Here is a 24763-nt window from a genome sequence, read left to right on the forward strand (position 1 = left end):
CAGTCAGAAGCCAAGGAATACCACAAAGTCACACCATACAACAAACCTCACACAAGAGATTTACTGGAAAAACACAAGAGAGTGGATGCCTTCGTTCTGGAGACAAGCAGCAGAGGGCTGAGCAGGAGACAGGCTTTATATAAAGGGGTTTTCAGGACGCCCTGGGAGTTGGTGGGATTCTGTGGCCAGATCTTAGGACAAGCTCAGGGGCTGGTGGGATTCTACAGCCTGATCTTGGGCTTTTTTTTCTCTCTTTCTGTAGGCCAGGGTTTGGTTGTCTACGGAAAGGGCCTGGCCACTTGCACCTCGAGGGTTTTAAAGCACATCTGGCAGTGTCAGGCCCAGGGCAATGAGCTCTGAAGCTCCAGCATGAGGACACCAGGCCTGAGGTACCTCACTACTTGTCAACCTAAACCACAATGGCACCTATCACTGCCAGGAAACCAGCCCAAGGCAAGACATTAGAACACCTTGCTCACAGCGACTGACATTCAAGGTATCAGAGGAACCTGTAAGGTCTACAGGGGCAAGTTCCTCAGGAACCCAGGGCACACATATGCACATATGTGAAAATGACAGTTGTCAAATGACTATATTGGTTATCAGGACAAGGTTACACTAGGAGCCAAGGATCCTGGCCAGGTCGGCCATCATCATTATCATCTTCATCATCGTCGGGCTATGGTGACCCTAGGGATGGTGACCACTGCAGTGGCTTCCATGAACATCCCCGGGACGTAGAGCCAGAATGACAGCTACCACCTGAGCTATGGAAGTACTTCTAAGTCTCTCAGGCCATTGTAGTCCAAGGATAGCTCAGGGATAGCCTGAGATAGGGGAAGATCAAGGTCCAGATTGCGAAAAGGATTGGGCTGTATCAAGTTCCGGATCAATAAAACCTTCAAATTTCACTGGGTGTGATAGTGCACACCTTTAATCCCAGCACTCTGGAGGCTGAGGCAGGTGGCAGGTAGATCTCTGTGAGTTCAAGGACAGTTTAGTCTACTGAGTAAGTTCCAGGACAGTCACCAAGAAACCCTGTCACAAAAAACAAAAAACAAAACCATATATATATATGTTGATTAGCACTTGCCCACATAGGATAGTCACCGAGAAACCCTGTCACAAAAAACAAAACCATATATATATATGTTGATTAGCACTTGCCCACATACTCCTGAAAGAAGCTTTGTGATGTTAGAGAGACCCATGTCTGTCATTATAAACTGCTGTCTTCCTTCTTGATTGTGTCTTTTGCTGGTCCCTTCTCCGGTTCCTGTTTAATCTTTAGCTTCCTGGGCTGTCTAGCTCTAGTACCCCTACCAAGTCTGCCGGGAATAAAACTCGGGCGTTACCATTCTTAGTAGCCGGGTCCTTTTTTTTTTTTGAAACTGTGTCTTACTATGTAGACCAGGCTGCCTAGGAAATAGCGCCAGGGTTTTTTGTTTGTTTGTCTGTTTGGTTTTGGTTTGGTTGTTCGTTTTTTGTTTTTCCTTTTTGAATCAGGTTTATCTCAAACTTGAGTTGTACAGTAGGGAATGACTTTGAACTTCTGATCCTACAGTTTCCATTTCTCAAGTGCTGGAACTGCATGCATGCATACGTCAGCACACCTAATTTTTGTCTGTCGTTTTATTTTCCCTGTTGAGACAGGATCCCTATGAATTTGATTTACGTTGTAACTGAGGATGACGTCATAAGATCTGCCTTCACCTCTCAAGGGCTTATATTACAGGTATGTGCACCTGACCAGCTCTTTAGGCGGTGTTAGGGATAGAACGCCTATTTTCATTCCTGTCTATTCTCATTCCTACCTGGCAAGGCGGTTCCCTGCTGCAGCTCCGCCCTTTTACTCAATGGCCCAGGGTCAGGAGAAGGGAGCAAAGCTCGCGACGCTGGTTCCAGCCAATAGGCTGGATGGGGCCGGGAGAGAGGCGGGGCTTCCACCAACCAATCACTACGCGCGCCCTCCTTGCCGCTCTATGTCGCTCCGCCCTGAGCTCGCTGGTCCCAGAAGGCGCCGGGTTTCCCAAGATGGCGGCCGACGTGTCCGTTACTCACCGGCCGCCGCTCAGCCCGGAGGCGGAGGCCGAAGCGGAAACTTCCGAGACCGTCGATCGCCGGGCGCCCGAACAAGAGTTGCCGCCGCTCGATCCGGAAGAGATCCGGAAACGCCTGGAACACACTGAGCGCCAGTTCCGTAACCGCCGCAAGATACTGATCCGAGGCCTCCCGGGGGACGTGACCAACCAGGTATGGGGGGTGGGGGTGAGAGCGTGGCGGGAAATACCACGGTGCGCGTGCGCGGGGTTGGAAACCGGGCGGTACCAACGCTGCTGTGCGTGGGGGCTCGCCTCAGTGTCGTCTCCTTTCCCAGGGTCGTGAGACATTAAGAACGAAGTGGAAAGGGCATGGTCAGGAAGAAGAAAAAGCCCACTTTGAAGTGCGGGCCCACGTTGCTAGGGGCGACCATCGGACTTGGGAGAGGCCAAGTGGTCGAAGGTTGCGGGTAGTTGGAAGAGGCAGGCAGCTGTGGCCCCGTTGAAATATGCGCGGGGGGGACTGTGAATAAGGTTGGCTGAAATAGATTCCAACTGCCCCATGCATATTCAGAGGGTGCTTTCCCTCCTCTGCCTTCTGGTGACAGGAGCACAAATCTGGAAGTCTCAGAATTAAGAGCATGACATTTCTTATCATGCGTATACATACATACATCCACACCTTTTAGAGGTAGACCGGAAAGTTGGAGCTGCATCCCTCAAATGCCTACTAGCATTGATTTGGGAAAATGAAGTCTCCCTTCGAAATGAACATGGCCAGGGTTTGGGAATGTGTATTCTGTGGCACTTCCCTATGGCTAATCTTGTCTGCCGGGAGTGCCCTTCTATTGGGAACCTACGTAGAGCAGGGTGTGCAATGCTCTTTGGACCCAAGAAAGTGGTATCTATGTTGCCCTGCCCCGTGGTGGTGGGATAGGCCCGTTCTGGTTCTCCAGAGAATCTCCGCTCCCTGGCTCATCCCCGGACCCACTACTCAGTAGGCACATGGCTAGCGAAGACCCAGGGGTGTGGGGAGTATAAGGGGAACAGACCCGGAGTAGACAGGGGTCTCGTGCATATCTGGAATTGCCCGCCCTATCTCCTTGGGCTCATACACAGGTCATTTGGTGCTGGGAAGCCAGCATCCAAAGCAGCAGCCCTGTCACCACGAGGGAGTTGGGGTGGCTCCTGCGACCCCACAGTGTAGGACCAAATAAGTGAGTGGAGTTTCTGGGCAACAGGTACTCCTGGGTAGCATGCCTCCTCCTGTTGCCATGACAGTTTGTGTGCTTCACTTTTTTTTCCCCTCCCCTTCGGTTTTTCGAGACAGGGTTTCTCTGGGTTGGCCTGGAACTCAAGAAATCCACCTGCCTCTGCCTCCCAAGTGCTGGGATTAAAGGCGTGCGCCACCACTGACCCGTGTGTGGTTCACAGCCTCAGTTTGTTTCCCTTTGGAGAAAATGGCTTAGTAATTATCTGTGAAGGTGTTTTAACCTTGCATGGGGGAAGTCAGTCAAGTTAGGCAACCTCTCTGAAGACATGCAGTTTGAGCTGTTGGTGATCCCAGCATGCAGTCTGCAGTCTTGCACTGCATAAGATAGGTTGTAGAAGGTAGCTGTACAGACAAACAGCTACTCATTTATCCACTTGTATGGAAGGCCCACCTGTAGGCAGGCTTGCCCAGTGACTCCCTGGCTTCTGATTGTGTCTCTGCAGGAAGTACATGACCTCCTGAGCGACTACGAACTCAAGTACTGTTTCGTGGACAAATACAAAGGGACAGGTTTGTGGGCCATGGGTGGACAGGGCAGTTTTGACAGGACCCGGCTCAGCATCTCTTCTGAATTGTGTGAGAGAAAACAGATCCTTTCATATCTGTCTGCATATTAACGCTTTTGAGGCAGGGACCCACATGAAGCTCCGGTTGGCCTTGGATTCCTAGGATTCACCTTCCTGCCTTTGTTTCTTAAGTGCCCGGATTAAAGGTGGGCACCACCCACCCTTGTGAGTTTGTCTGTTGTGTGTGAGTGTGAGCATAGGCAACAAGTGTGAGGTTAGAGGACAGTGTTCTGCAGTCAGTGTCCCCCTTGCTGAGGCAGGGTCTCTGTTTCTGTCTTGCTGTGTATTCTGGGCAGTTCTCCTATTGTTTGTTTGTTTGTTTGTTTGTTTTGAGACAGGGTTTCTCTCTGTAGCCCAGGCTGTCCTGGAATTCACTCTGGAGACCAGGCTGGCTTCGAACTACTCAGTAAAACACCTGCCTCTGCCTCCCAAGTGCTGGGATTACAGGTGTGCGCCACCACTGCCCGGCCAGTTCTCCCATCTTAGACTATGGGGGCTGTGATGACAAATGGTTAGGAGAGCATGCGTATCCTCACTCATGTGAGTCTGGGGCTGGACCTCAGGGCATTAGGCATAGCAGCAGACTCCATTTTCCAGCCTTCTTTTTTGTTTCTTTGAGGCATGGATTTCAGCTGTAGCCCAGATTGTCCTGGAGTTCATTATGTGCCCAGCTATCCTAAAACTTGTGGTTATCTTTATGTGGTGTGTATGGGTGTTTTGCCTGAGCACCATTTGCATGTTTGGTACCCACGGAGGCTGGCACAGGGCACTGGGTTTCATGGAACCTAAAGAGGGTTGTAGGCGGGTGCTGGGAACCAAAACTCATCCTTGCAAAAGCAGCAAGTGCTGTGGGTGGTGGCTCACGCCTTTAATCCCAGCACTTGGGAGGCAGAGGCAGGCAGATTTCTTAGTTCGAGGCCAGTCTGGTCTACAGAGTGAGTTCCAGGACAGCCAGGGCTACACAGAGAAACCCTGTCTTGAAAAAAGCAAAAGCAGCAAGTACTCTTAAAGTGCTGAGCCTTCTTTCCAGGCCCATTTTTGGTTTTGGACTTTAGGTTTTATTTATGTCAGATCTCATATAACCCAGACATAAAGTTAAGTTTATTGTATAAGTGAAGATGGCCTTGAACATCAAGACATCCTGCAGCTTCTTCCAAAGTATGAGGCTTATAATACATATAATCAGTGTGCTCAGTTCCTGCTGCTCTGACCTGTTTCTTCCTAACCCAGGCCCACTGGGCATCCTACCCTGTCATAGGCTGAGGCTGGCACATCTGCCCCTCTATGGTATGGTCAGCCCTCTGCCCTTGAGGTAAGACTTTGCCTCGTGCCAGGTGTTAGTCTCTGTAGAACCTCCGACAACTTAATGTGGCAAGGAGTGCGCCCCTTTTAACACCTACCTGACAGGCCTGTCGGTGGTTAAGATCCTGGCCACTGGAGGCACGCGGTCACAGGTTGGAATCTTAGTCTGTGCTTCCTCTATGCGATTGTATACGAGTAACAGTTGTGGATGCAGCCTGAGAGTGCCCGGCACAGACTGCGGCTCGGCACTTGCCAGGTGAGCATGAGCATTGCAGTTGGAGCCCCAGCAGCTCGTGAGTGCTGGGTGGTCCGGCCTGATGGCCCACTTGTCATAGAAGTGTGTGGGAAGTGGGGGACAGTCTCCTGAACAAGATTAGCCAAATTAACAAGCCCTGGCATTAAATAAGGGACAACTTCTACCCGTCCCTGTGCTCACTCACATGTAAACATACACTGTTTAACACACCCATACGCGTGCAAGAAGAGTCCTAGGTATCAACAAGGCAGACCAATGCAACTGAGCACCCAGTGCAGTCCTCCTCCGCAGGGCGTGGAGTGAGCACAATCCAAGGATGTTTTAAGTCCCTTCTAGAAAATAACATGGCAGAGTGTGGCGGCACACAACTTTAATCCCAGCACTTGAAAGACAAAGAGAGCTGTATTTCTTACATCAAGGCCAGTCTGGTCTATAAATCTAGTCCAGGTCAGTCAGGAAACAAACAGAAGAGGAGGAGAAGGAGAGAGAGAGAGAGAGAGAGAGAGAGAGAGAGAGAGAGAGAGAGAGAGAGAGAGAGAGAGAGAGAGAGAGAGAGAGAGAGAGAGAAAGAGAAAAGCAAGCAAGCAAATATCCTAGGAGCAAGTGAGATGGCCCAGTGGGTAAAGCTGTTTTGAAAGTTCTACTCTGAGCCAGGCGGTGGTGGCGCACGCCTTTAATCCCAGCACTTGGGAGGCAGAGGCAGGAGGATTTCTGAGTTCCAGGCCAGCCTGGTCTACAGAGTGAGTTCCAGCACACTTTTCTTCCAACAGTCCTGAGTTCCAATTCCCAGTGCCCACTTGGCAACTCATGCCTATCTGTTGCTGTTGCTGGTAGTGTGCAGATATACATGCAGACCAAGTATTCACATACATAAAATACATAAATAAATCTTTTAAAAAAGAAAAGAGTTTGGGGTTGGAACTCATGTGATAGTTCAGTAATTCAGAACACTGGCTGATATTCCAGAGGACCCAGGTTCGATGCCCAGCACACACACCGTGGTTAACAACTGTCTATAACTCCAGTTCCAAGAGGTTTAAAACCATCTTCTGGTCTCCAAAGGCACAAGGCACATAAGTGTTGTGGAGAGATGTCAGGGGGGGAACCTAGCTGACTGGATTGCGCTTGCCGGTAGTAGTTGGTGTTCTGTTCTAGAGGGGCCAGGGTAGAGAGAGAGAAGGTCACTCTGACCCAGGTTCTCTCCTACCCTACAGCTTTTGTGACCCTGCTGAATGGGGAGCAGGCTGAAGCTGCCATCAACACCTTCCACCAGAGCCGCCTTCGAGAGCGGGAGCTGTCGGTTCAGTTGCAGCCTACTGATGCTCTGCTGTGCGTGGCCAACCTGCCCCCTAGTCTGACCCAGGCGCAATTTGAAGAGCTGGTGCGGCCCTTTGGCAGCCTGGAGCGCTGCTTCTTAGTGTACAGTGAGCGCACTGGCCACTCTAAAGGCTATGGCTTTGCAGAGTACATGAAGAAAGACTCGGCAGCCAGGGCCAAGTCTGACTTGCTGGGCAAGCCACTGGGCCCACGCACACTGTACGTGCACTGGACAGATGCTGGGCAGCTGACCCCTGCGCTGTTACATTCTCGGTGCCTCTGTGTGGACCACCTGCCACCTGGCTTCAGCGACGTGGATGCCCTGCGCCGGGCTCTGTCAGCGGTCCATACCCCTACCTTCTGTCAGGTAGGTCTTGGGTCCTTTGAAGCAGCTGTCTTAGAACTTTGAATGGGGCTCTTGGGAGAGGCTCTGGGATATGGTGGTTAAGAGCCTAGATGTGGAAATGGTTCAAAGGTCAGAGTGCAAATCTTCCTTGGCTCATCTGTTGTAGGTAGGATGGGAGTCCTGCTCACACCCTTATCACTCTCATTACTTAGGCCATGTAGCCTAGGCTAGCCTAGAAACACCATCTTCTTGCCTAACCCTCATAGTAGGCACTGCCTGACTCATGTTTGTTGGTTTTTGAGATAGCCCATGCTATACTGACCCTGACCTTGGTATGTAGCTGAGGGTGAGCCCTGAAGTCTAGGTCCTATGGGCTCCACCTCTCAAGGACTGGATCATGCTTCACCACGCTAAGTTTCTGTGGTGTGGGGGTTGGAATTCCCTAGGGCTTCCTGCATTCTAGACAATATAGCTCTCCCTGCTCTGCCCCAGCTCCAGTTCCATCAGTGTCTTGCACATCTGTGGCAAAGTGGGGCATGGAAGAGGCCAGAATCTGGCCAGAATCAGATGACAGACAGTTGGGCGTGGGTGGATTTCAACCCTCCCTCCGTGGTGTTGTGGGCAAGTCCCTTTGCCTGCCCCTTACTCTCCCGCCTCTTTTCTAGTCAGGGGCTCCTTGTATAATCATGGCTAGCCTGGAACTCAGAGGCCGCCTGCCTGTGCCTCAAGTGCTGGGATTAACGATACATCACAGTACTCTACATAGGCTAAGTGTTAAAGAGTCCTGAAAATAACTTGTCCATTTATCTTTGTGCTTCTGTGTGTGTATGCGTACGGGCCTTCACAATGGTCCTTGTGTGGTGTTCAGAGGACAGTTGTCAGTAGTCATTTCTCCTATAATCATGTGGGTACTGGGGATCAAATTGAGTTTGTGAGGCTTAACTGTCTTTTCCTATTGAGCCATCTTTTGCCTTATGAATGATTATTACCAAAGCTTGGCCCTTCATTCTATGTTTCCATGTGTTTGTTTATTTTGCTAATGCTGGGAATGGAAACAGTCTTGCCCAGCCAGTGCTTTACCATAGCGCTATATCCCGTGCCCTTGTTAAGATGCTATTTGTGAGTCCACCTCTGCAGGACACAGTTGTGTACTGGTGCTCTGAATAGAACATGGGCTTGGGAGACAAGACAGATCAAGGTTTGGGTCTCCAGCTCACAGTTTAGAGCGCATGTGATCCCAGTCCCATGGCGACCGTTTCCCACCTGTCTGTGGGTTTATGAGACGGTCACAGTATGTGGTTCATGATAGAGTGCTTTCATAGAACCTGCCAGTGGGGGCAGGGCTGGGAGTGTGCCTAAGGCCCTGCATCCTCTTAGCTCAGGTGATAAGCTATGTCAGGCCTGATGACACAGTTTGATTCCTGGGCCATATGTGGTAGAGAGAGAGAGAACCAACTAACTCTCAAGTTACCCTTGACACATGAACTCACATAGAATAAATAAAATGGAATTTAAATTTTTTTCAAGTAATAAAGCACGGGGGCACGGGGCATATATATACCTTTTATCTTACTGTATTTTTGGTCCGTTTTTGTTTGTTTTTGTTTTAAAAGACAGGGTCAGTCTATATAGCCCTGACTGTCCAGGAACGCACACTGTGTGTAGACCAAGCTGACCCTGAACTCACATGACTCTGCCTCCTGGGTGCTGGAATTAAAGGCGAGGGAGTGTGTGTGTGTGTGTGTGTGTGTGTGTGTGTGTGTGTGTGTGTGTGTGTGTAGCACTACTGAGATAGGTTAGGTTCCCTATCCCCTGCTTATTGACCTAATTTTACAGATCAAAAGCCTCAATTCTTTATGCATATGTAAATCCTCCCTTCTATGGAGATTAATATCTCTGTAGGTACTTATGTCTCCTTTCTTTTTATATAATTATCAAGGCCTAAGTTTCCACTGTCTGAGATAGGTTAGGCTGACTATCTCCTGTAATTTAAGATCAAAAGCCTTAAAGTATTTATCTATAGAATACATTACTTTCTACTTATTGAATAAGCCTATTTCTCAGCTCTGGGTTTGTTATACCAGGCATGGCAGTCCCAGAAATCCCACCTAGACCCATGTTCAAAGATCCTGAGTATTTGCCCTGGCAAAACTCTTAATTTTTTTTTTTTAAGTTTTCATGTATACTTAAGAACATTAAAGCAATTACCATTATACCCTGTCCTTTGCTTATTTGCTTATAGGAAGTTGGCTGTGTCTACCATCTGACTCTGTCTCAGAGCAGCCAGCCTGTGTTTGCACAGCAGGGCCCCTGGCTCCTCCTACCTAAGGCTCTCTGAGGCTGCTAGAAGCCTTTCAGAAGGGCCCAGGGTAAATACGCAGCTTGTGTGGGAACCACGAACGCCTTCTCCCCTCCTAGACCTATGCCATTAGTGAGCTCTTGCCCCACATTGGGCGCCAAATGTAAGCAGTGAATTAGACTTCTTTGGCTCCCAGCAGGGTGCTTTTTTAGCGCCACCAGAGCCCTCTGGATTCTCAAATGAAAGGCACATGCAGTTAATTTTGATGCGCCTTGACTAGCTCAGAGAGTGGAATCTTCTAATCCTTCCCATGGCTAGCAAATATTCCCCTCCCGTATTCCCAGAGTTAACATCCTCTAAAAGCTATATTTCATCTCTGCTCCCCCACTGGGAAGTGGCCATTAGGACCACTTACCCACATTCTTACATGGTTGGTCGTCCTACGCCCCTTTCATACATGGTGATTCTGACTCTTCCTTTTTTTCCTACCTCTCCCAAGCCTGGGAATCTCCCCACCCCACCCCAGACAGGGTTTCTCTGCATAGCTGAGGCTGTCCTGGAACTCACTCTGTAGACCAGGCTGGCCTTGAACTCAGAAATCCGCCTGCCTCTGCCAGAGTGCTGGGATTACAGGCGGGCGCCACCACCACCCAGCTAAGCCTGGGAACGTTAAAGTCCCACCTCTGTCCTGTTCAGCCATTGGCTGCTGGCATCTTTATACACCAATGGACCCAAATGGGGGAGGGCCCCTCTGTGTCTTATGTGTAGTCACTCATGTAAGCAGTCTTGGGGCCCAAAATCAATGTCATAACACAAGCAGCATTTGGCCAGCCTACTTCACGTGTGCCATTGTGCCTGGCTAAGCTGCATGCCTTTAAATCCCAGCACTGCAGAAACAGAGGCAGATGTTCTCTGAGTTCCAGCCCAGCTTATGCTCAACAGTGATCCATGTCTTTAAAAAAGTAAGGAAACTGCTGAGGGCTCTGCTGGCCTGGGCTCTTATGCAGGGGAGTTACGATGGAAACATACTTAGCCACTAGCCACTGTCTTCCTGGGCTTAGAGTGCAACATAGTAGACATGCTAGATGTTTATGGTGGCTGGTTCTATGTCTGGGTTCTCCCTACATGTTGGGAACCAAACTTGGGTCCTCTGACAGAGCAGGGCTGGCACTTAACCTGCTGAGTTATCTCCAGCCTTACTGCACATTTTACTGAGGCCATATTCTTTTTGACAGAGCAAGAGCTGATATCTTCTTTTTTTTTTTTTTTAAAGATTTATTTATTATTCTATGTAAGTACACTGTAGTTGTCTTCAGACACACCAGAAGAGGGCATCAGATCTCATTACAGATGGTTGTGAGCCACCATGTGGTTGCTGGGATTTGAACTCAGGACCTTCAGAAGAGCAGTCAGTGCTCTTAACCACTGAGCGAGCCATCTTTCCAGCCCGATATCTTATTTCTTTGGAGACAAATTACCTTGATGTAGCTGAGATGTACTATGTAGTCCAGGCCAGCTTTGGACCCTGACACTCTTGCCTCTGCCCCCTAAGACCTGTAGTTACAGGGTTGCAGGTATGCCGACATATCTAGCTCTTCTTCCTCCCTCCATCCCTCCCTTCCCCTTTCTTTAGAGACACTGCCTTTCAATATATTTATGTACATAACTGTATGAACCCAGCACTGAAGGTAGGGGCAGAAAGAGCGCTTGCTGATTTCTAGCATCGTCCAGAAAAATGTGAGCCCCAAGTTTAGGGAGAGCCTGCCTCAAAGGAATGGTGACTGAACAGGGGACACGCCCTCTCAAATATCCTAAGTTTTTTCTTTGAGGCCTGGGTGTGATGGCATATGCCCTTTAATCCAGCACCCAGCAGGCAGAGGCTGACAGATTTGAGTTCTAGGCCATGCTTGTCTATGAGTTCCACGTTAGCCAGGGCAATGCAGTGAGATCCTATCTTACTAAAACAATGTAAGTACGGTATGGGTAGCCTCAGACTAATCTAGCTTCCGTTCATTTTCAGTCCTGAAACGTGCCCGGTCTGAACTTCTAGATGAGGGTATGGGCTCAGCAAACCACTGGGCTGCTGTGGAGGAGACTGCTGAAGTGAAATAGCTCTGGTGTGACTTTAGAGTCTCTACAGTGGCGCCATGACTTCCACATTCACATAGTAATGGCAGCCTTGAATAGCCAGCCTGTGGTTCCTGGCTACCTGGCAGGCATGGGTATGCCCTCCCAAGTCAGCCCCTTGCCACAGTATCTGTGGCCCAAGACATGTTCAGGGCAGACTCTGCAGCCATCTCTTACCTCCTGATGTTCCTGGTAGTCCCTGTCAGAGTTTGTTCCCAGTGTGTTAGCTCAAATAATATAATAGCTATGGCTGAGATGTGTCTTTTGTCAGCCCTCTGGCTAGCCGTGTGGCCTTGTGCAAACTGACCTAGGGCCTCTGTTAGCCATTGCACAGATTTAGTAACCAGTTAATAGACAGTGAGTGGCAAGGAGTCCCCTCTCCCAGGGTTCGCTCACAGTGTTTGGGTCCAGTGTGTGGTCTCTGGTTACGTACCTGGTGCTCACAAGTGAATCTCCTACAGCTGGCATGTGGCCAGGATGGGCAGCTGAAGGGCTTCGCCGTGCTGGAGTACGAGACAGCAGAGATGGCAGAGGCAGCACAAGAGCGGGCAGATGGCCTGGCCCTGGGTGGCAGCCACCTGCGTGTGTCTTTCTGTGCCCCTGGTCCCCCTGGCCGAAGCATGCTGGCAGCACTCATTGCTGCCCAAGCCACGGTGAGTAGAGCGCTCCTTGGACACCATTGCCCCCCTGTGGCCTCTGCTCTGAGCCACCCTCTGGCCTCTTCCTCAGGCTCTCAATCGAGGCAAGGGACTCCTGCCTGAGCCAAATATTCTGCAGCTACTGAACAACCTGGGCCCATCTGCCTCCCTCCAGCTGCTCCTCAACCCTCTGCTGCATGGAGGTGCCAGTGGCAAGCAGGGTAAGACAGGCATGCTTGGTGGCAGGGGTGTCATGCATGGGCCACTCCTCCCACGATGGAGGCTGCGGCGTGAGGATGGAGGTCCCAAAAGGGAGCAGAGCTTCCCACAGCAAGACCCACCCTTCCCTGCCTGGACCCCTCAGAACCATCTGTCATGCTGAGAACTTGCCGTTGTGCTGGGTGATCAGAGAGCATCCGTGTTTCATTGCAGGCCTCCTGGGTGCGCCCCCTGCCATGCCGCTGCTCAGCGGGCCTGCCCTGTCCACTGCACTGCTGCAGCTAGCCCTGCAGAGCCAGAGCCAGAGCCAGAAGGTAACAGCCCCTGTTGGGGGCAGCCCCCCAGGCTCCTTACATTTCCCTCAGCTCTGGAGAGCTGCCTGGGCCTGGTGTCTGTTCCTGAAGTGAATAAGACCAAGAAAGCCCAACCTTAGACAGCTGGGGTGTAGTTATGCTTGGCCAGCATTGTTCTGTGATGAGCAAGGGGCTACATGCTAAGGACTGTCATTGGGTATGTGTGACAGTGGTGGCAGTTGTGCAGTGACAGCCCTGACGCACTCAGTACTTCCTGTATACCTGGTCAGGGCCTGGTGTGCCCATAGGCCACATGAGTGGATGATGGGTGGGGTCCCAGTGCTGGAGGGCTCTCTGTGTGTGTCTGCCTGTGAGTAAATTTGCTGTTGGTAATGCTGAGCTGTGACTGCCAGGACTCTGGGTGTCCCGTGTCTGCTTCCCAGGCCATATTGTCTCCACAACCACCCCCAGCTGACTGTGCTCTGTTCTAGAAGCCTGGGATCCTGGGAGACTCACCTCTGGGTAACCTCCAGGCCGGGGCCCAACCTCCCAACTCCCTCCTTGGGGAAATGTCTGCAGGTAAAGTCAGCCCCTGCCACTCCACCTCTCTAGAGATACTGTCCCCCTCCCCTGCCCCAGGGAATGTGACGTGTGGCCTTGGGCAGGTAATCTACTCTGCTTGGGCTGTTCTGTCTGTTGCTTTGGTGTGCACCCTGTGGGGTATCTGGCAGTGTCCTCGAATGCTGGCACTCAGAGAGCCCCCAGTCATGAACGGCTTCTGAGGCACAGAGAGGGGTCTCGCCCCTGTTTCAGGAACATGGGCCCTTAGCTCACAGCTTCCTTTTCTCTTTAGGGGGGGGCCTGGCCCCGGAAATGCCGCCCCGCCGAGGGAAGCCACAGCCCTTACTACCACCATTGCTGGGCCCCTCTGGGGGTGACCGGGAGCCCATGGGTCTGGGTCCCCCAGCATCCCAGCTCACTCCGCCCCCAGCCCCTGTGGGGCTCCGAGGCTCCAGTCATAGAGGCCTCCCGAAGGACAGTGGGCCCCTGCCAACACCCCCTGGGGTAAGGAGCTACCCTGCTTCCAGCCTCCCCTGCCTTTGAGGTCTCCTCTGCCCAGGTCCCTAGCAAAACGAACCCTCCTGTTACAGGTCTCACTGCTGGGGGAGCCCCCAAAGGACTACCGCATCCCCGTCAACCCCTACCTGAATCTACACAGCCTACTTCCATCCAGTAACCTGGCAGGCAAGGAGACCCGGGGCTGGGGAGGCTCTGGGAGAGGCCGCCGCCCAGCTGAGCCCCCCTTGCCTAGCCCTGCAGTTCCTGGTGGAGGCAGTGGTGGCAACAGTGGCAGCAAAGCCTTCCAAATGAAGTCCCGCCTGCTCAGCCCCATCGCCAGCAACCGCCTGCCCCCTGAGCCAGGGCTGCCTGACAGCTACGGCTTTGATTACCCCACAGTGAGTACTGAGCTGGCCTGGGTTCTGCCTGTGTTAAGGGTGGCCCTTGACAGCTGCAGAGCAGGCTCATCTGCAGACTATGCAGTGTGAGCTTTCTTGGTCCAAACATCCAAAATGTGAAATGTATCTGATGAGATCACTTAGTCACAGGCATGAGGACCTAAGTTTCATATCAGAATCCACATATTATAAAACCAGCAGGGCTGTAGGGCTTATAACTCCCGTTCTGAAGTGGCAGAGACAGGAAGGCATTCTAGTCTAGTAGGTAAACTCTAGGCCAGGAAAGAGATCCTGTTTCAACTGGATTTGATGGCAAAGCGGGAAGATTGCTGTGTAGTTTGAGGCCAGCCTGGTCTACATATTAGGTTCAGGCAAAACACAGCTACATGACTTTGCCCTGAAAAGGGTGGACAGAGCTAGAACAATAATCTGTATCCTCAGAGCCCAGTGTGGGAGCTGGGCAGGTGTGGTAAGGTGTGTGTAATCCCAGCGAGCATGAGAGGATCAGCATCCCTGGAGGGGCTGTGAGCTAGATTAACGAAACCGGCAAGCTCTGCGTGCTTCAGTGACTGAGGTGGAGAAAGATCCTGATGCCATCTTTGTCTTCAGTGCCTCTGCACACACATGAATACTGGCCAAAAACTATAGAGAATATATGGACAGCCCCTGAGGAACAGGACCCAACGTCATCCTCTGGCCTCTGTACACACACATACGTTTTCACATACAGTCACACACATCCATGAAAGAGGCAGGTGTCCAGCACTGAGCTTCATCCAGGCTTGAACTCCAAGTCTTGGAGACCCTGCTTGACTGTAGGAGGGACATGTTACATCTGACCTTGGTGAGTCACAGCACACAGAGAGGTGTAGTGCCAGCCCTGGGAGGGAGGCAGAGGCAGGGAGGTCAGAAGTTCAGAACTGGCCCTGGCTACATGAGACCCTCAGAAACAAAAGAAAAGTAAACTAAAGTGTGGGCTCCCAGTGCCAAGGCCTGGAAACCTACGCCTCTGTTCCTGGGCCCACACAGTAGAGGGCGAGCTTCCCTGAGCTGTCCTCTCAGGCGCACACTAAGTCTGTGGCGTCTTGGTACACATAGGCACACAAGTGATAAAATGATGGAGTGAGCTGGGTGGTGGTGGCACACGCCTTTAATCCGAGCACTTGGGAGGCAGAGGCAGGTGGATTTCTGAGTTCGAGGCCAGCCTGGTCTACAGAGTGAGTTCCAGGACAGCCAGGGCTACACAGAGAAACCCTGTCTTGAAAAAACCAAATCCAAAAAAAAAAAGATAGAGTGAGTTTATCATTGGACTTAAAGAAACCTCTCTGCCCCCATGTCTCTCTATGTCCCCCCCATGCCCCTCCAAGATCCAGGGCAGCCCGAGCATCAGACCCTCCTGAGTCAGGGATGTCTATTAATGTCTCCTCTAGGCTGTGTCTGGCAGCCAATGGGGCTTGCAGCTCATACGCTTCCTTCCTTGAGTCTCCTGTCCATCTTTGTCTCTTTCAGACTTTAATCCATGCTAGATTTTTATTTGGTTTTGGAGTTTTTTGAGATAAGAACTCATGTAGCCCAGGCTGGCCTAATTCACTATGTAGCAGAGATGACTCTGAATGTCTTACCCTGTCTCTCCCCCTGAGTGCTGAGGTCTCGATTTCTCCATCACACCCAGTTTATACGGTGCTGGGCACAGAAACCAGGTCTTCATACGTCCTAGCTGGGCAGATGCCTTGCCCGGCTCCCAAGGCATGCCTTCTCCCTTGAGAACATGCTTAGCATCCTGTCTGTCTGTCCATCTCTTCCCATTTTGAACACACAGTCACTTCACAGCATCCATCCCTGGAGGCCAGGCACACCCGTCCCTTGGACAGAGCACATCTGCTCTGGCTTGAGCTGGGCCATCCCACTGAAACCCCTCAGGCCCAAGTATGGGTCATGAGTCCCTAGTGTTAACTGGCATAGAACTGGCCCAGGTAAAGTTGGCACACACCAACCCCTTCCCCATGTTTCTACCTCTAATTTAGGATGTGGGACCTAGACGGCTCTTCTCCCATCCTCGGGAACCAACCTTAGGGGCTCATGGCCCCAGCCGACACAAGGTAAGGGCCGAGCTGCCCTGTGTGTTCTGCGGGGTATTGTATTGGCTATGTAATAAAGTGGATAGAGCAGTCGGCACCAGCTGTGAAACAGGAACTGCGTTCCCTTTGGAACTGAACTCCACAGACTGAAGGCAGTCCTGCTATGTTGTCCAACTCAAACGTCTAGGCTCAGGCATTTACTTAACCCCCCTTCAATGGGGCAGTGAGAGGTTCCTTCGGGAGCTCCCCAGGGACTCACCCCGTGGCCACACACAGATGGTCTGTCATCTGTTGATGTGAAGGTCACTGGGCTCAGAGCATGGTGTCTCCCTGAGCCACTCAGAGCTATCTTCCTGTGGTCCAGCCTGAATTTGCTACAATGGCTGTGGTCCCCAGAAGATAAAATGGACAAGTGGAGTCATGGTGGGGAAGGGTTCCTGCCATGATTTCCCTCACTCAGCTGGTCCTTTCTCTGCAGATGTCCCCCCCACCTAACAGCTTCAATGAGCCCCGCAGTGGTGGTGGCAGTGGGGGACCCCTCCCTCATTTTTACTCTGGCTCACCCACCTCCTACTTCACCAGTGGCCTACAGGCTGGCCTCAAGCAGAGCCACCTCAACAAGGTGAGTCTACCCTACCGGGGACCATTGGGGTGCCGGGCTCTGTCTATACATCTCCGTAGCCTTGTCATCCAGGGGCCTCAGCCTAAGTTCCACTGGGGGAAGGGCTCAGTCTTGCTCATGCGACAGTGGTAACGGCCCCTCTGGTCCCCAAGTACAGCTTCCTCTCATCCCAAGTTGGCCTAACTAAGGTGTGAGTGGCCTTAGCTCCAGATGACAGAGGCAGTTGGATTACCACCAGGCCTCATAGTTCTGAGTTGCAGGCACAAGGCTAGATAGCTCCTGGGTGACCTGCCCCACCTCTTTGACTCCCCAGGCTGTTGGTTCCTCCCCAATGGGCTCCAGTGAAGGGCTCCTGGGCCTGGGCCCTGGGCCCAATGGCCACAGTCACCTGCTGAAGGTACGGGCAGGAGGGGAGGCACAGGGCTGGGCAGCCCTGGCTCTGGGAGGCCACTGACCCGGCCTCCCCTGCCGTCTGTCTCCAGACCCCACTGGGTGGCCAGAAACGCAGTTCTTCCCACCTGCTGCCCTCTCCCGAGCCCAGCCCAGAGGGCAGCTACGTGGGCCAGCACTCCCAGGGCCTCGGCGGCCACTACGCAGACTCCTACCTGAAGCGGAAGAGGATTTTCTAAGGGGGTCGGCACCAGAGATGCTCCAAGGGCCTGCACCAAGTTGCTTTTGGGTTTTTCTGGTATTTGTGTTTTGTGGGATTTTATTTTTATTATTTTTTTTATGTCCTTTCTTTGGGTAATAGAGAAATCTCTGCAAAAGACTTTGCTGACCAACCAGCTGGAGCTCAAGGAATGTGGGGTATCTGGGGCACACCATGGTGGGCTTGCTCCTGGAGCCAAACCCTGCAGCCTTAAGAGAGAGGGGCCTGGCCTGCTCTCTTTCCCTCCCCAGCTCCTGGCCTTCTGTGCCCACTCTCCAGGCCTCCTCTCCTGCCTCGTCACTCCTGTGTTCTGGCCTTTGAGTGCCTTTGGAGGTGTCCCTGACCTGTGAGGATCAGAGACAGTCCCCGTTTTTAAACTTCGACAATTGACTTTGATTTCCTTTTCTAATTTTTATTATATTTTAAAACCACCAGGATGATGATCACATCTACTTTCCCCTTCCCTCCGGAAAAGCCCCCACTTGATTCCTTCAGGGTCTGGCCTACCCAGGCCTGTATTCCACATGTACACATGTCCAACAGCTTAACCCTAGTCTCTTCCCAGTCATCTGCTGCAGGTATAGCTGTCTCATGCCCCTGCCTGCTTACTCTGGCCAGTACCCTAAGTCCCAGGATCCCCAGCCCCTGCCTCAGTATCCTTGCCTTCTGATGCCTTAAAGTTGGGCCACAGGTCCTGCTGGGTCAGAGCCTCTCAGATGCAGAGCTCCAAAAGCTCTGCTCAGGACCAAAGAGCTCTGGCCTGGGGTTCGTCCTTTCTCCAGGGTGTCTGCCCTGAGGACAGAAGGTGTTGGCAAACCACCCCTTTGCCCAGAGCCTGGGTGCGCAGACCAGTGTTTGCTGCTGGCTTCAAAAGTCTCCGCTGCTGTCTGAAAGGTGACCATTGTACCCAGGCCACTGGACCTCTACCATGTTCCTTCCAACCCAGTCGTCACCGTCCCCGGGCTGGATCGCTGGAGCAGGCCTCCTCTCTGCCCATCTGAGGGGACCTAGGGACTCTGCCCCTGGCCCGCCAAGCCACCACCAGCCTCCCTCCCCAAACATGATGACCCAAACCCACTCTAGTGGGGGTATCCCCCTCTTCCCCTGTCCCCACCCCATTACCCCGCACAGACCTTTGCTGAATTAAAGTTTCTAAGTAAACGGTTTTAAAAAAAAAAAAAAAACATCAGAACTGGCTGGTTCTTGATATAAAACATGGGCCTAGCAAAATAGCTCGGTATTCTGGTAACAGAGCTTAACACTAATCCCGACAACCTGACTGTTTCATCCCTCTGGCCCAAATGGTGGAAGGAGAGAACTGACTCCCATAGGTTGTCCTCTGACCTACACACATGTGACAGATGTGCTCACACACAATCCCTAAAATTTAAGTTGGGCTTGGAGGCCAGCCTGGTCTACATTATGAATCGGTCATAAAGACCCTGTCTCAAACAAAATTTAAATCTTGGGCATGGTTGCACAAAACCCTTAATTCTAGTAAAGGTATTTCAGAGTTCAAGGCCAGACAAGGGGATCCTGTCTAAAAACTAAAGGACTCGTAGATTGGTTCCGATTGATTGCCGCTCTTGCGGAGAACAGAGTTTAGCTCCCAGCCCCCACACTACCCATTCACTCTTCTGGGCTTCACAGGCACCCAGTTTGTGCTCATACGTACATATAAATAGCAGAACACAATTAAGGCCTAAGGGAAAAAAACATCCAATCACGGGGTGAGGCCGGAAGTCCAGTTGGATCCCAGTGCATCACTTCTGACCTCAGCGTCCAAACGCTGCGTTTACAGTCGCAGCGGATGCGCAGAGCGTACTCGGTCTTCCGGTCACGTGGCCCATCATGGCGGCCTCCATGGCCCGCGGCGTGAGCGCCGGGGTTCTGTTACGGGCGGCCGGGGGATCTTGGGGACCCAGGGCCAGGCACGCGGCAGTAACATCTAGGACGTTCGGGACTACAGGTACATAGGGCTGGTCTGGGCCGCGGCGGGCGGCGATGCCATAGCCGCTCACCCACTCGTGTGCTTACAGGCGAGCGGCGTGCTGGCGAGGAGGAGGCTGACGGCCCGGAGCTGCCCCGGGACGTGTGAGTGCCCGCCGTGCCACGCCCCGCCCCGCCCTGCCACTCGGCCCCAGGCCGGCCTCCGCCTCAGCACCTGCACCCTGTTTGTCCCCAGGGTCAACGTGGTGTTCGTGGACCGCTCTGGCAAGCGGATCCCGGTGAGGGGCAGAGTCGGGGACAATGTTCTATACCTGGCCCAGCGCCACGGAGTGGACCTGGAAGGTAGGTCATATGAAAATAGGGAGACCCTTGGCATTCTTTCTTATACCGTTTTGTAATTTTGAGAGCTTTCATATAGCTCAGGCTGGCCTCAGACTTACTATGTATGGGAGGGTGGCTTTGAACTCCTGCCTCCACCTCCTGAGAGCTGGTGTGCTCTACCACAATCCAGTATTTTTGTTCAGGTGGTTAGGTCTCACTCTGTGGATCAGGCTGTCCAGGAAGTTAAGTATGTAATTCTGGCTAGCCGCCAACTCATTACAGTGAACCGGCTGCCTCCACTTTCGGAGTCCCGAGACTACAGGCACGTGCTTCCATATCACCAAATAGGTGGGATGGAAAGAACCGAGATGGAGTCGGTGTTATTTCAGCTGTTCTGAAACCGCTATGTAACCAGGCTAGGCTCAAACCTGCTATAGTAATCCCTCTGCCTCCGTCTCTTTAGTGCCAAAAGGTTAAGACAGAGTCTCTGGAACTCACCCTTAAACCTGCTGACTGATCAGACTGCCTTAACTTTCGCATTTCTTAGAATACAGGTTGTCTCTAGTTTCACCACCTTTGAGCTAAAGCCAGTAAGATGGCAGTAATGGAACTGGAAAGGTCGCCAGGGCGGAAGACTTCAGATGGCTCGTGAGAAGGCCTGTTTTCTCTTCCTACCACAGGCACTATGCCAGGCAATTCACAGCCTTCTGTAACAGCAGCCCCCGGCATATTTCCTCACCTGGCGTCCATGGGCACTGCGCTCAATGCACAACCCACACAGAGACACATATAAACACTTTAAAAAATCTCTCTTTAAAACAATGTTAAAATAGAACTAGGTTTTTGGAGCAGCCCCTACAGAGCTTTTGCTACAGGCTGCTAGGGTCTGTGCTGTCTTGGAGCGTGTGGATTCTTGATGTTGACCTCCCTTCTCCAGTCCAGCCACTGACCACCTTTTAGAGAGAGGTGGTGTTGAGGCGGGGTCACAGGTGTGAGGCGGGGCCACAGGTGTGCAGCTCTGCCCGCACTGCTGTCTTGCTGTTCTTCAGGCTTCAGAACTCAGTCCTGTCCTAGGACCTGTGCTTGTTCTGTCAGAGGTGTTCCCAGCAGATGTTGGCTCCTTCTTATTCTTCACACTTGACAGCCTGGCAGCCTTCCGCCAGCTTAGACCTTGTGCCTGTGGCTGTCTGTCTTCAGTGTCCTCAGGCCTTGGGCTTTGTCTGCTTTCTGACATCTGTCCCATAGTGAGCCTCATTCCCACCCTGGCCTCCCAAGGCCCTCTGTGTAAGCAGGTCTGAGATGGCTGTAGGTGGAGAGGCAGTTCCTTGGGACATCTTTAGGGATGAAGGGGCAGTAATCCCACCTTGTGCAGAAGGGAGCTGTGTGCCCTGTTATGTAGGCAGGATCCAGAAGCAAGAGCCACATGGCGCAGAGGGCCTTCTAGCCCCCTGTTGCTGCCCTTGTGAGCACTGCCCAGTGTTCCTTACTGTACTTACTCTGCGCGTGTGCCCCGTAGAGATCAAAGCACAGCTCGAGGGAGTTGGTTGACTCCTTCCATAGTGTTTCCTAGGACTGAACTCGGGTCACTGGGCTCGGCAGTCCCCTTACCGAGTGTGGACAGTCCAGGCTAGCTGTGGACTAATAACAAGGCCCCGTTCACATTCATACCCAGCCTGGGGAACTTAGCCAGAGTCCCTGTCTCAAAAATTATGACAAATTATGAAAAACAAGTTGCCTCCTCCCCCAAATGACAAGAGTCTTTGTGTGAATACTCTGATGTGATGCCGAAGTGACAGGTCCTTTGCCATAGCGCACTGTTCTGAACAAACAGGAACTGTAGGCCCAGAATAAAGATATTGTTAGGTTTCCATTGACAGACAGTTGGAAGGGGCAGTGCTGGGTTAGTGGTGCAGCACTTGGAAGGAGAGGCTGGTAGATGTCTGTGAGTTTGAGGCCAGCCTGGTGTCTACATAGCAAGTCCCAGAACAGCATACACAGTGAGTCTATTTCCCAGAACAAACCCCAAACCAGTAAAACACACTAGAGAAGCCTGGTAGTGGTGGCGTGTACGCCTTTAATCCCAGCACTTGGGAGGCAGAGGCAGGTGGATTTCTGAGTTGGAGGCCAGCCTGGTCTACAGAGTGAGTCCCAGGACAGCCAGGGATACACAGAGAAATCCTGTCTCCAAAAAACAAAACAAAACAAAAAACCCCACACTGGGTGGAGGGCACTGGGTGATTGTGTTCCCAAGTCCAGCAGGCGCTGTGCAGGACAGAATTTGTAACAGTTCAGAAGCGGACAGTCGTGTCTCTGGTGCCTCACCAGCTTTGTGAACTGCAAGCCAGGTTCGCTGAGCCTTTTGTTTCTTCTTTATAAAATGGTAGATGTAGCATCACTCACTGGCTTGTTGTGGGAGTGGACGTATGTGATGCTTGGCAGAGACGAGGGTAGACCAGCAGCCTGCCCCAGGATAGAAAGGTGGCTACAGATGACCTGGCCCCCAGGATAGAAAGGTGGCTACAGATGACCTGGCTGGCCCCACGGCCCCACAGGGCAGCTCCTTTGGCTCTGGCACTTCAGAAGCTGAGCGTCAGAAGGCCTGCCTGAGCCTAGGAGCTGAAGAGCAGCCGGGGCAGCCAGACCTGGCCTAACAAGGCCAAGTAAGATCGCAGCTCAGTCCTAGCAGTGTGGGAAGCTGGGCCAGGAGAGCAGAGGGTTTCTGGTGGGGCTGGCGTGGTGGCTCATCGGTGAAAGGGCCTGCCACCAGGTCTAAAGACATGACTCCAGTCCCAAAGCTGACACTGAAGGAGAAACAGCACTTCATAATATCCTCCGACCTAGACATGTGCACTGTGGCGTGCATATTCCCACACAGAATCACATGCACAGAAATAAATGTTTGGGTGTTTTGTTTTAGATTTTTTTTTATTTATCTCATCAATGTGAATATACTGTAGCTGTCTTCAGACACACCAGAAGAGGGCATCAGATCCCATTACAGACAGTTGTGAGCCACCATGTGGTTGCTGGGAATTGAACTCGGGACCCCTGGAAGAGCAGTCAGTGCTCTTAACCACTGAGCCATCTCTCCAGCCCATAGACAAATGTTTAAAAAGCTCTCAAGGGCTGGGCATGGTGGTTCACGCCTTTAGTCCCAGGACTTGGGTCCAGAGGCTGGCAGATCTCTTGAGTACAAAGCCATTTGGTCTGAGTGCATTCTAGGACAGGACTGCCATGAATTTATGGTGAAGCCCTGTCTTTAAAACCGTATCAAAAAGCAGAGCTGTAGATTTCTTTCTAGAGTCAAATGAGCCTGGATAATTTACCAAGAGTTTCTGTCTCAAAAATTACAAATCTGGGAGGATGATGAGCTGACTCAGGATAAAAGCACTAATTCCCCAGGTCAAGGTGGATGGAGGCAGAGGCTCTACACGCTGCCCTCCAGCGTCCACAGGGCCTGAGGCAAAGAGTGCTCTGCTCCATGCTTGTGTACACAGTAACGAAAGGTGTGCAGAAGAGGGTTCTAAGGAACGGAGGACAGAACTCAGTGCAGACCAGTTGTTTGTTTGAGACTATACAAGCAATCCCTAATGCCCTCTTAAAAAGTCACTGGGTGAAGTGGTGGCTGTGACTGCAAGGTGCAGGGCACGCCTTTGATCCCAGTACTCAGGAGGCAGAGGCAGGTGGATTTCTGAGATCGAGGCCAGCCTGGTCTACAGAGTGCGTTCCAGGACAGCCAGGGCTACACAGAGAAACCCTGTCTCGAAAAAAACGAGAGAGAGAGAGAGAGAGAGAGAGAGAGAGAGAGAGAGAGAGAAGAAGAAGAAGAAGAAGAAGAAGAAGAAGAAGAAGAAGAAGAAGAAGAAGAAGAATCCCTGATCCCTGTCTCAGAGATGGATGGGTGGGTGGATAGATAAAAATTTTAAATGTTACATTGTGGTAAACGCCACAAAACAAGAAGAGAGGAAACTGGGGGAAACAGTTGAGTTGAAGCCTTGAATGAATGCAGCTAAGCAGAGTAGAGAACATTCTAAACCATGGGTCCAGAAATGCAAAGGCCCTGAGGTGGAAAGGAAGTTAGCGTGGTGGTGAGAGTCGGCGTGGGGCTAGCCATAGGGGTTCACGACTGTCATCCTAGCACTTAGGAATCTGAAGCAGGAGAATCAGTTCAAGGTCATCCTTGACCACATAGCGAATTTAAGACTAGTCTGGGCTCCATCAGACTCTTAAACAAAAGCCTACAGACAACTCCGGATCGTGAGCTGTGGGGCTGAGGTGGAGTTGCTCCGCAGTAAGGCCGTGCATTTCCCTTGCTGTCCCCAGGGGCCTGCGAAGCATCCCTGGCGTGTTCCACCTGCCACGTGTACGTGAGTGAGGCCCACCTGGATCTCCTGCCGCCTCCTGAGGAGAGGTGAGTGGGCAGCCCCCAGCTAGACTGCTGGCATCCGCCTCCCTGTGCCCAAGGCTCCTCGGTCCCCCTGCAGAGCCTCAGTTACCCCGACCCTGATCCTGACCACTGTCCTTTGTCCCAGGGAGGACGACATGTTGGACATGGCTCCACTGCTCCAGGAGAACTCGAGGCTCGGCTGCCAGATTGTGCTGACCCCTGAGCTGGAGGGAGTTGAGTTTGCTCTTCCCAAGATCACCAGGAACTTCTATGTGGATGGCCACGTCCCCAAGCCCCACTGACATGAGGCCCCTGGACCGACCAGGCCATGGAATGGACAAGAAAAGCCATGCTTCCTACCCCGAGCACGGACTGCGCAGGAAAGAGAAGTTGGACTTACAGTGTGAGACCAGAGCCGCCACTGGGGACAGCTGTCTGAGCCTTGAGGGGGATGGGTCTCCATCTTGGGTGTGTCACTCCACCAGGGAGAATCGAACTATAAATTAAGGATGGACTCAAACCAGAGCTGCAATAAAAAGTCGCACACATCTCCGACATGTTTTGTGTCCTTATGGGGGGTGCCAGTCTGTTCAGCTCGGAGCGCCCGCACCCCTGTGACAGCGC

The 24763-nt window shown here is 52.1% G+C and overlaps 2 protein-coding genes and 1 long non-coding RNA gene across 4 annotated transcripts; 2 read left to right on the forward strand and 1 right to left on the reverse strand.

Annotated features, from left to right (window-relative positions):
* Positions 1 to 45: 45 nt before the first annotated feature.
* On the reverse strand, positions 46 to 1896 carry LOC127689360 (uncharacterized). Its single transcript, XR_007978892.1, has 2 exons — positions 1815 to 1896; positions 46 to 1038 (listed from the first exon to the last, which is right to left on the reverse strand). It is a non-coding gene; the product is annotated as an uncharacterized LOC127689360 (long non-coding RNA).
* Raver1 (ribonucleoprotein, PTB binding 1) lies at positions 1852 to 18025 on the forward strand. 2 transcript variants are annotated; one of them, XM_052188950.1, is made up of 13 exons: positions 1852 to 2253; positions 3756 to 3822; positions 6651 to 7120; positions 11987 to 12178; positions 12255 to 12384; positions 12596 to 12696; positions 13167 to 13254; positions 13529 to 13740; positions 13827 to 14132; positions 16157 to 16231; positions 16689 to 16832; positions 17146 to 17229; positions 17315 to 18025. In XM_052188950.1, the coding sequence occupies exons 1-13, from the start codon at positions 1918 to 1920 to the stop codon at positions 17459 to 17461; spliced, it is 2352 nt and encodes a 783-aa protein (XP_052044910.1). In that variant the 5' UTR covers positions 1852 to 1917; the 3' UTR covers positions 17462 to 18025. The 2 variants fall into 2 exon arrangements, with proteins under 2 accessions (XP_052044910.1, XP_052044911.1); XM_052188951.1 differs by having other exon boundaries at positions 1856 to 2253; positions 13170 to 13254.
* Positions 18026 to 19143: 1118 nt separating this feature from the next.
* Positions 19144 to 24687, forward strand: Fdx2 (ferredoxin 2). Its single transcript, XM_052188954.1, has 5 exons — positions 19144 to 19450; positions 19521 to 19575; positions 19667 to 19773; positions 24076 to 24163; positions 24285 to 24687. The coding sequence occupies exons 1-5, from the start codon at positions 19333 to 19335 to the stop codon at positions 24439 to 24441; spliced, it is 525 nt and encodes a 174-aa protein (XP_052044914.1). The 5' UTR covers positions 19144 to 19332; the 3' UTR covers positions 24442 to 24687.
* The last annotated feature ends 76 nt before the right edge of the window (positions 24688 to 24763 follow it).

The sequence above is a fragment of the Apodemus sylvaticus genome, chromosome 7 (assembly GCF_947179515.1).
Source record: "Apodemus sylvaticus chromosome 7, mApoSyl1.1, whole genome shotgun sequence".
NCBI lineage: Eukaryota > Metazoa > Chordata > Mammalia > Rodentia > Muridae > Apodemus > Apodemus sylvaticus.

Bases quoted from the DNA above. Each gene is read 5' to 3' on its own strand.
- Raver1 (XM_052188950.1), top strand. From the start codon at position 1,918: ATGGGGCCGGGAGAGAGGCGGGGCTTCCACCAACCAATCACTACGCGC. The intron at 12,697-13,166 runs GTAACAGCCCCT...GCTCTGTTCTAG, and splicing joins GCCAGAGCCAGAGCCAGAAG to AAGCCTGGGATCCTGGGAGA. The intron at 16,833-17,145 runs GTGAGTCTACCC...TTGACTCCCCAG, and splicing joins AGCAGAGCCACCTCAACAAG to GCTGTTGGTTCCTCCCCAAT.
- Fdx2 (XM_052188954.1), top strand. From the start codon at position 19,333: ATGGCGGCCTCCATGGCCCGCGGCGTGAGCGCCGGGGTTCTGTTACGG. The intron at 19,576-19,666 runs GTGAGTGCCCGC...GTTTGTCCCCAG, and splicing joins CCGGAGCTGCCCCGGGACGT to GGTCAACGTGGTGTTCGTGG. The intron at 19,774-24,075 runs GTAGGTCATATG...TGCTGTCCCCAG, and splicing joins CCACGGAGTGGACCTGGAAG to GGGCCTGCGAAGCATCCCTG.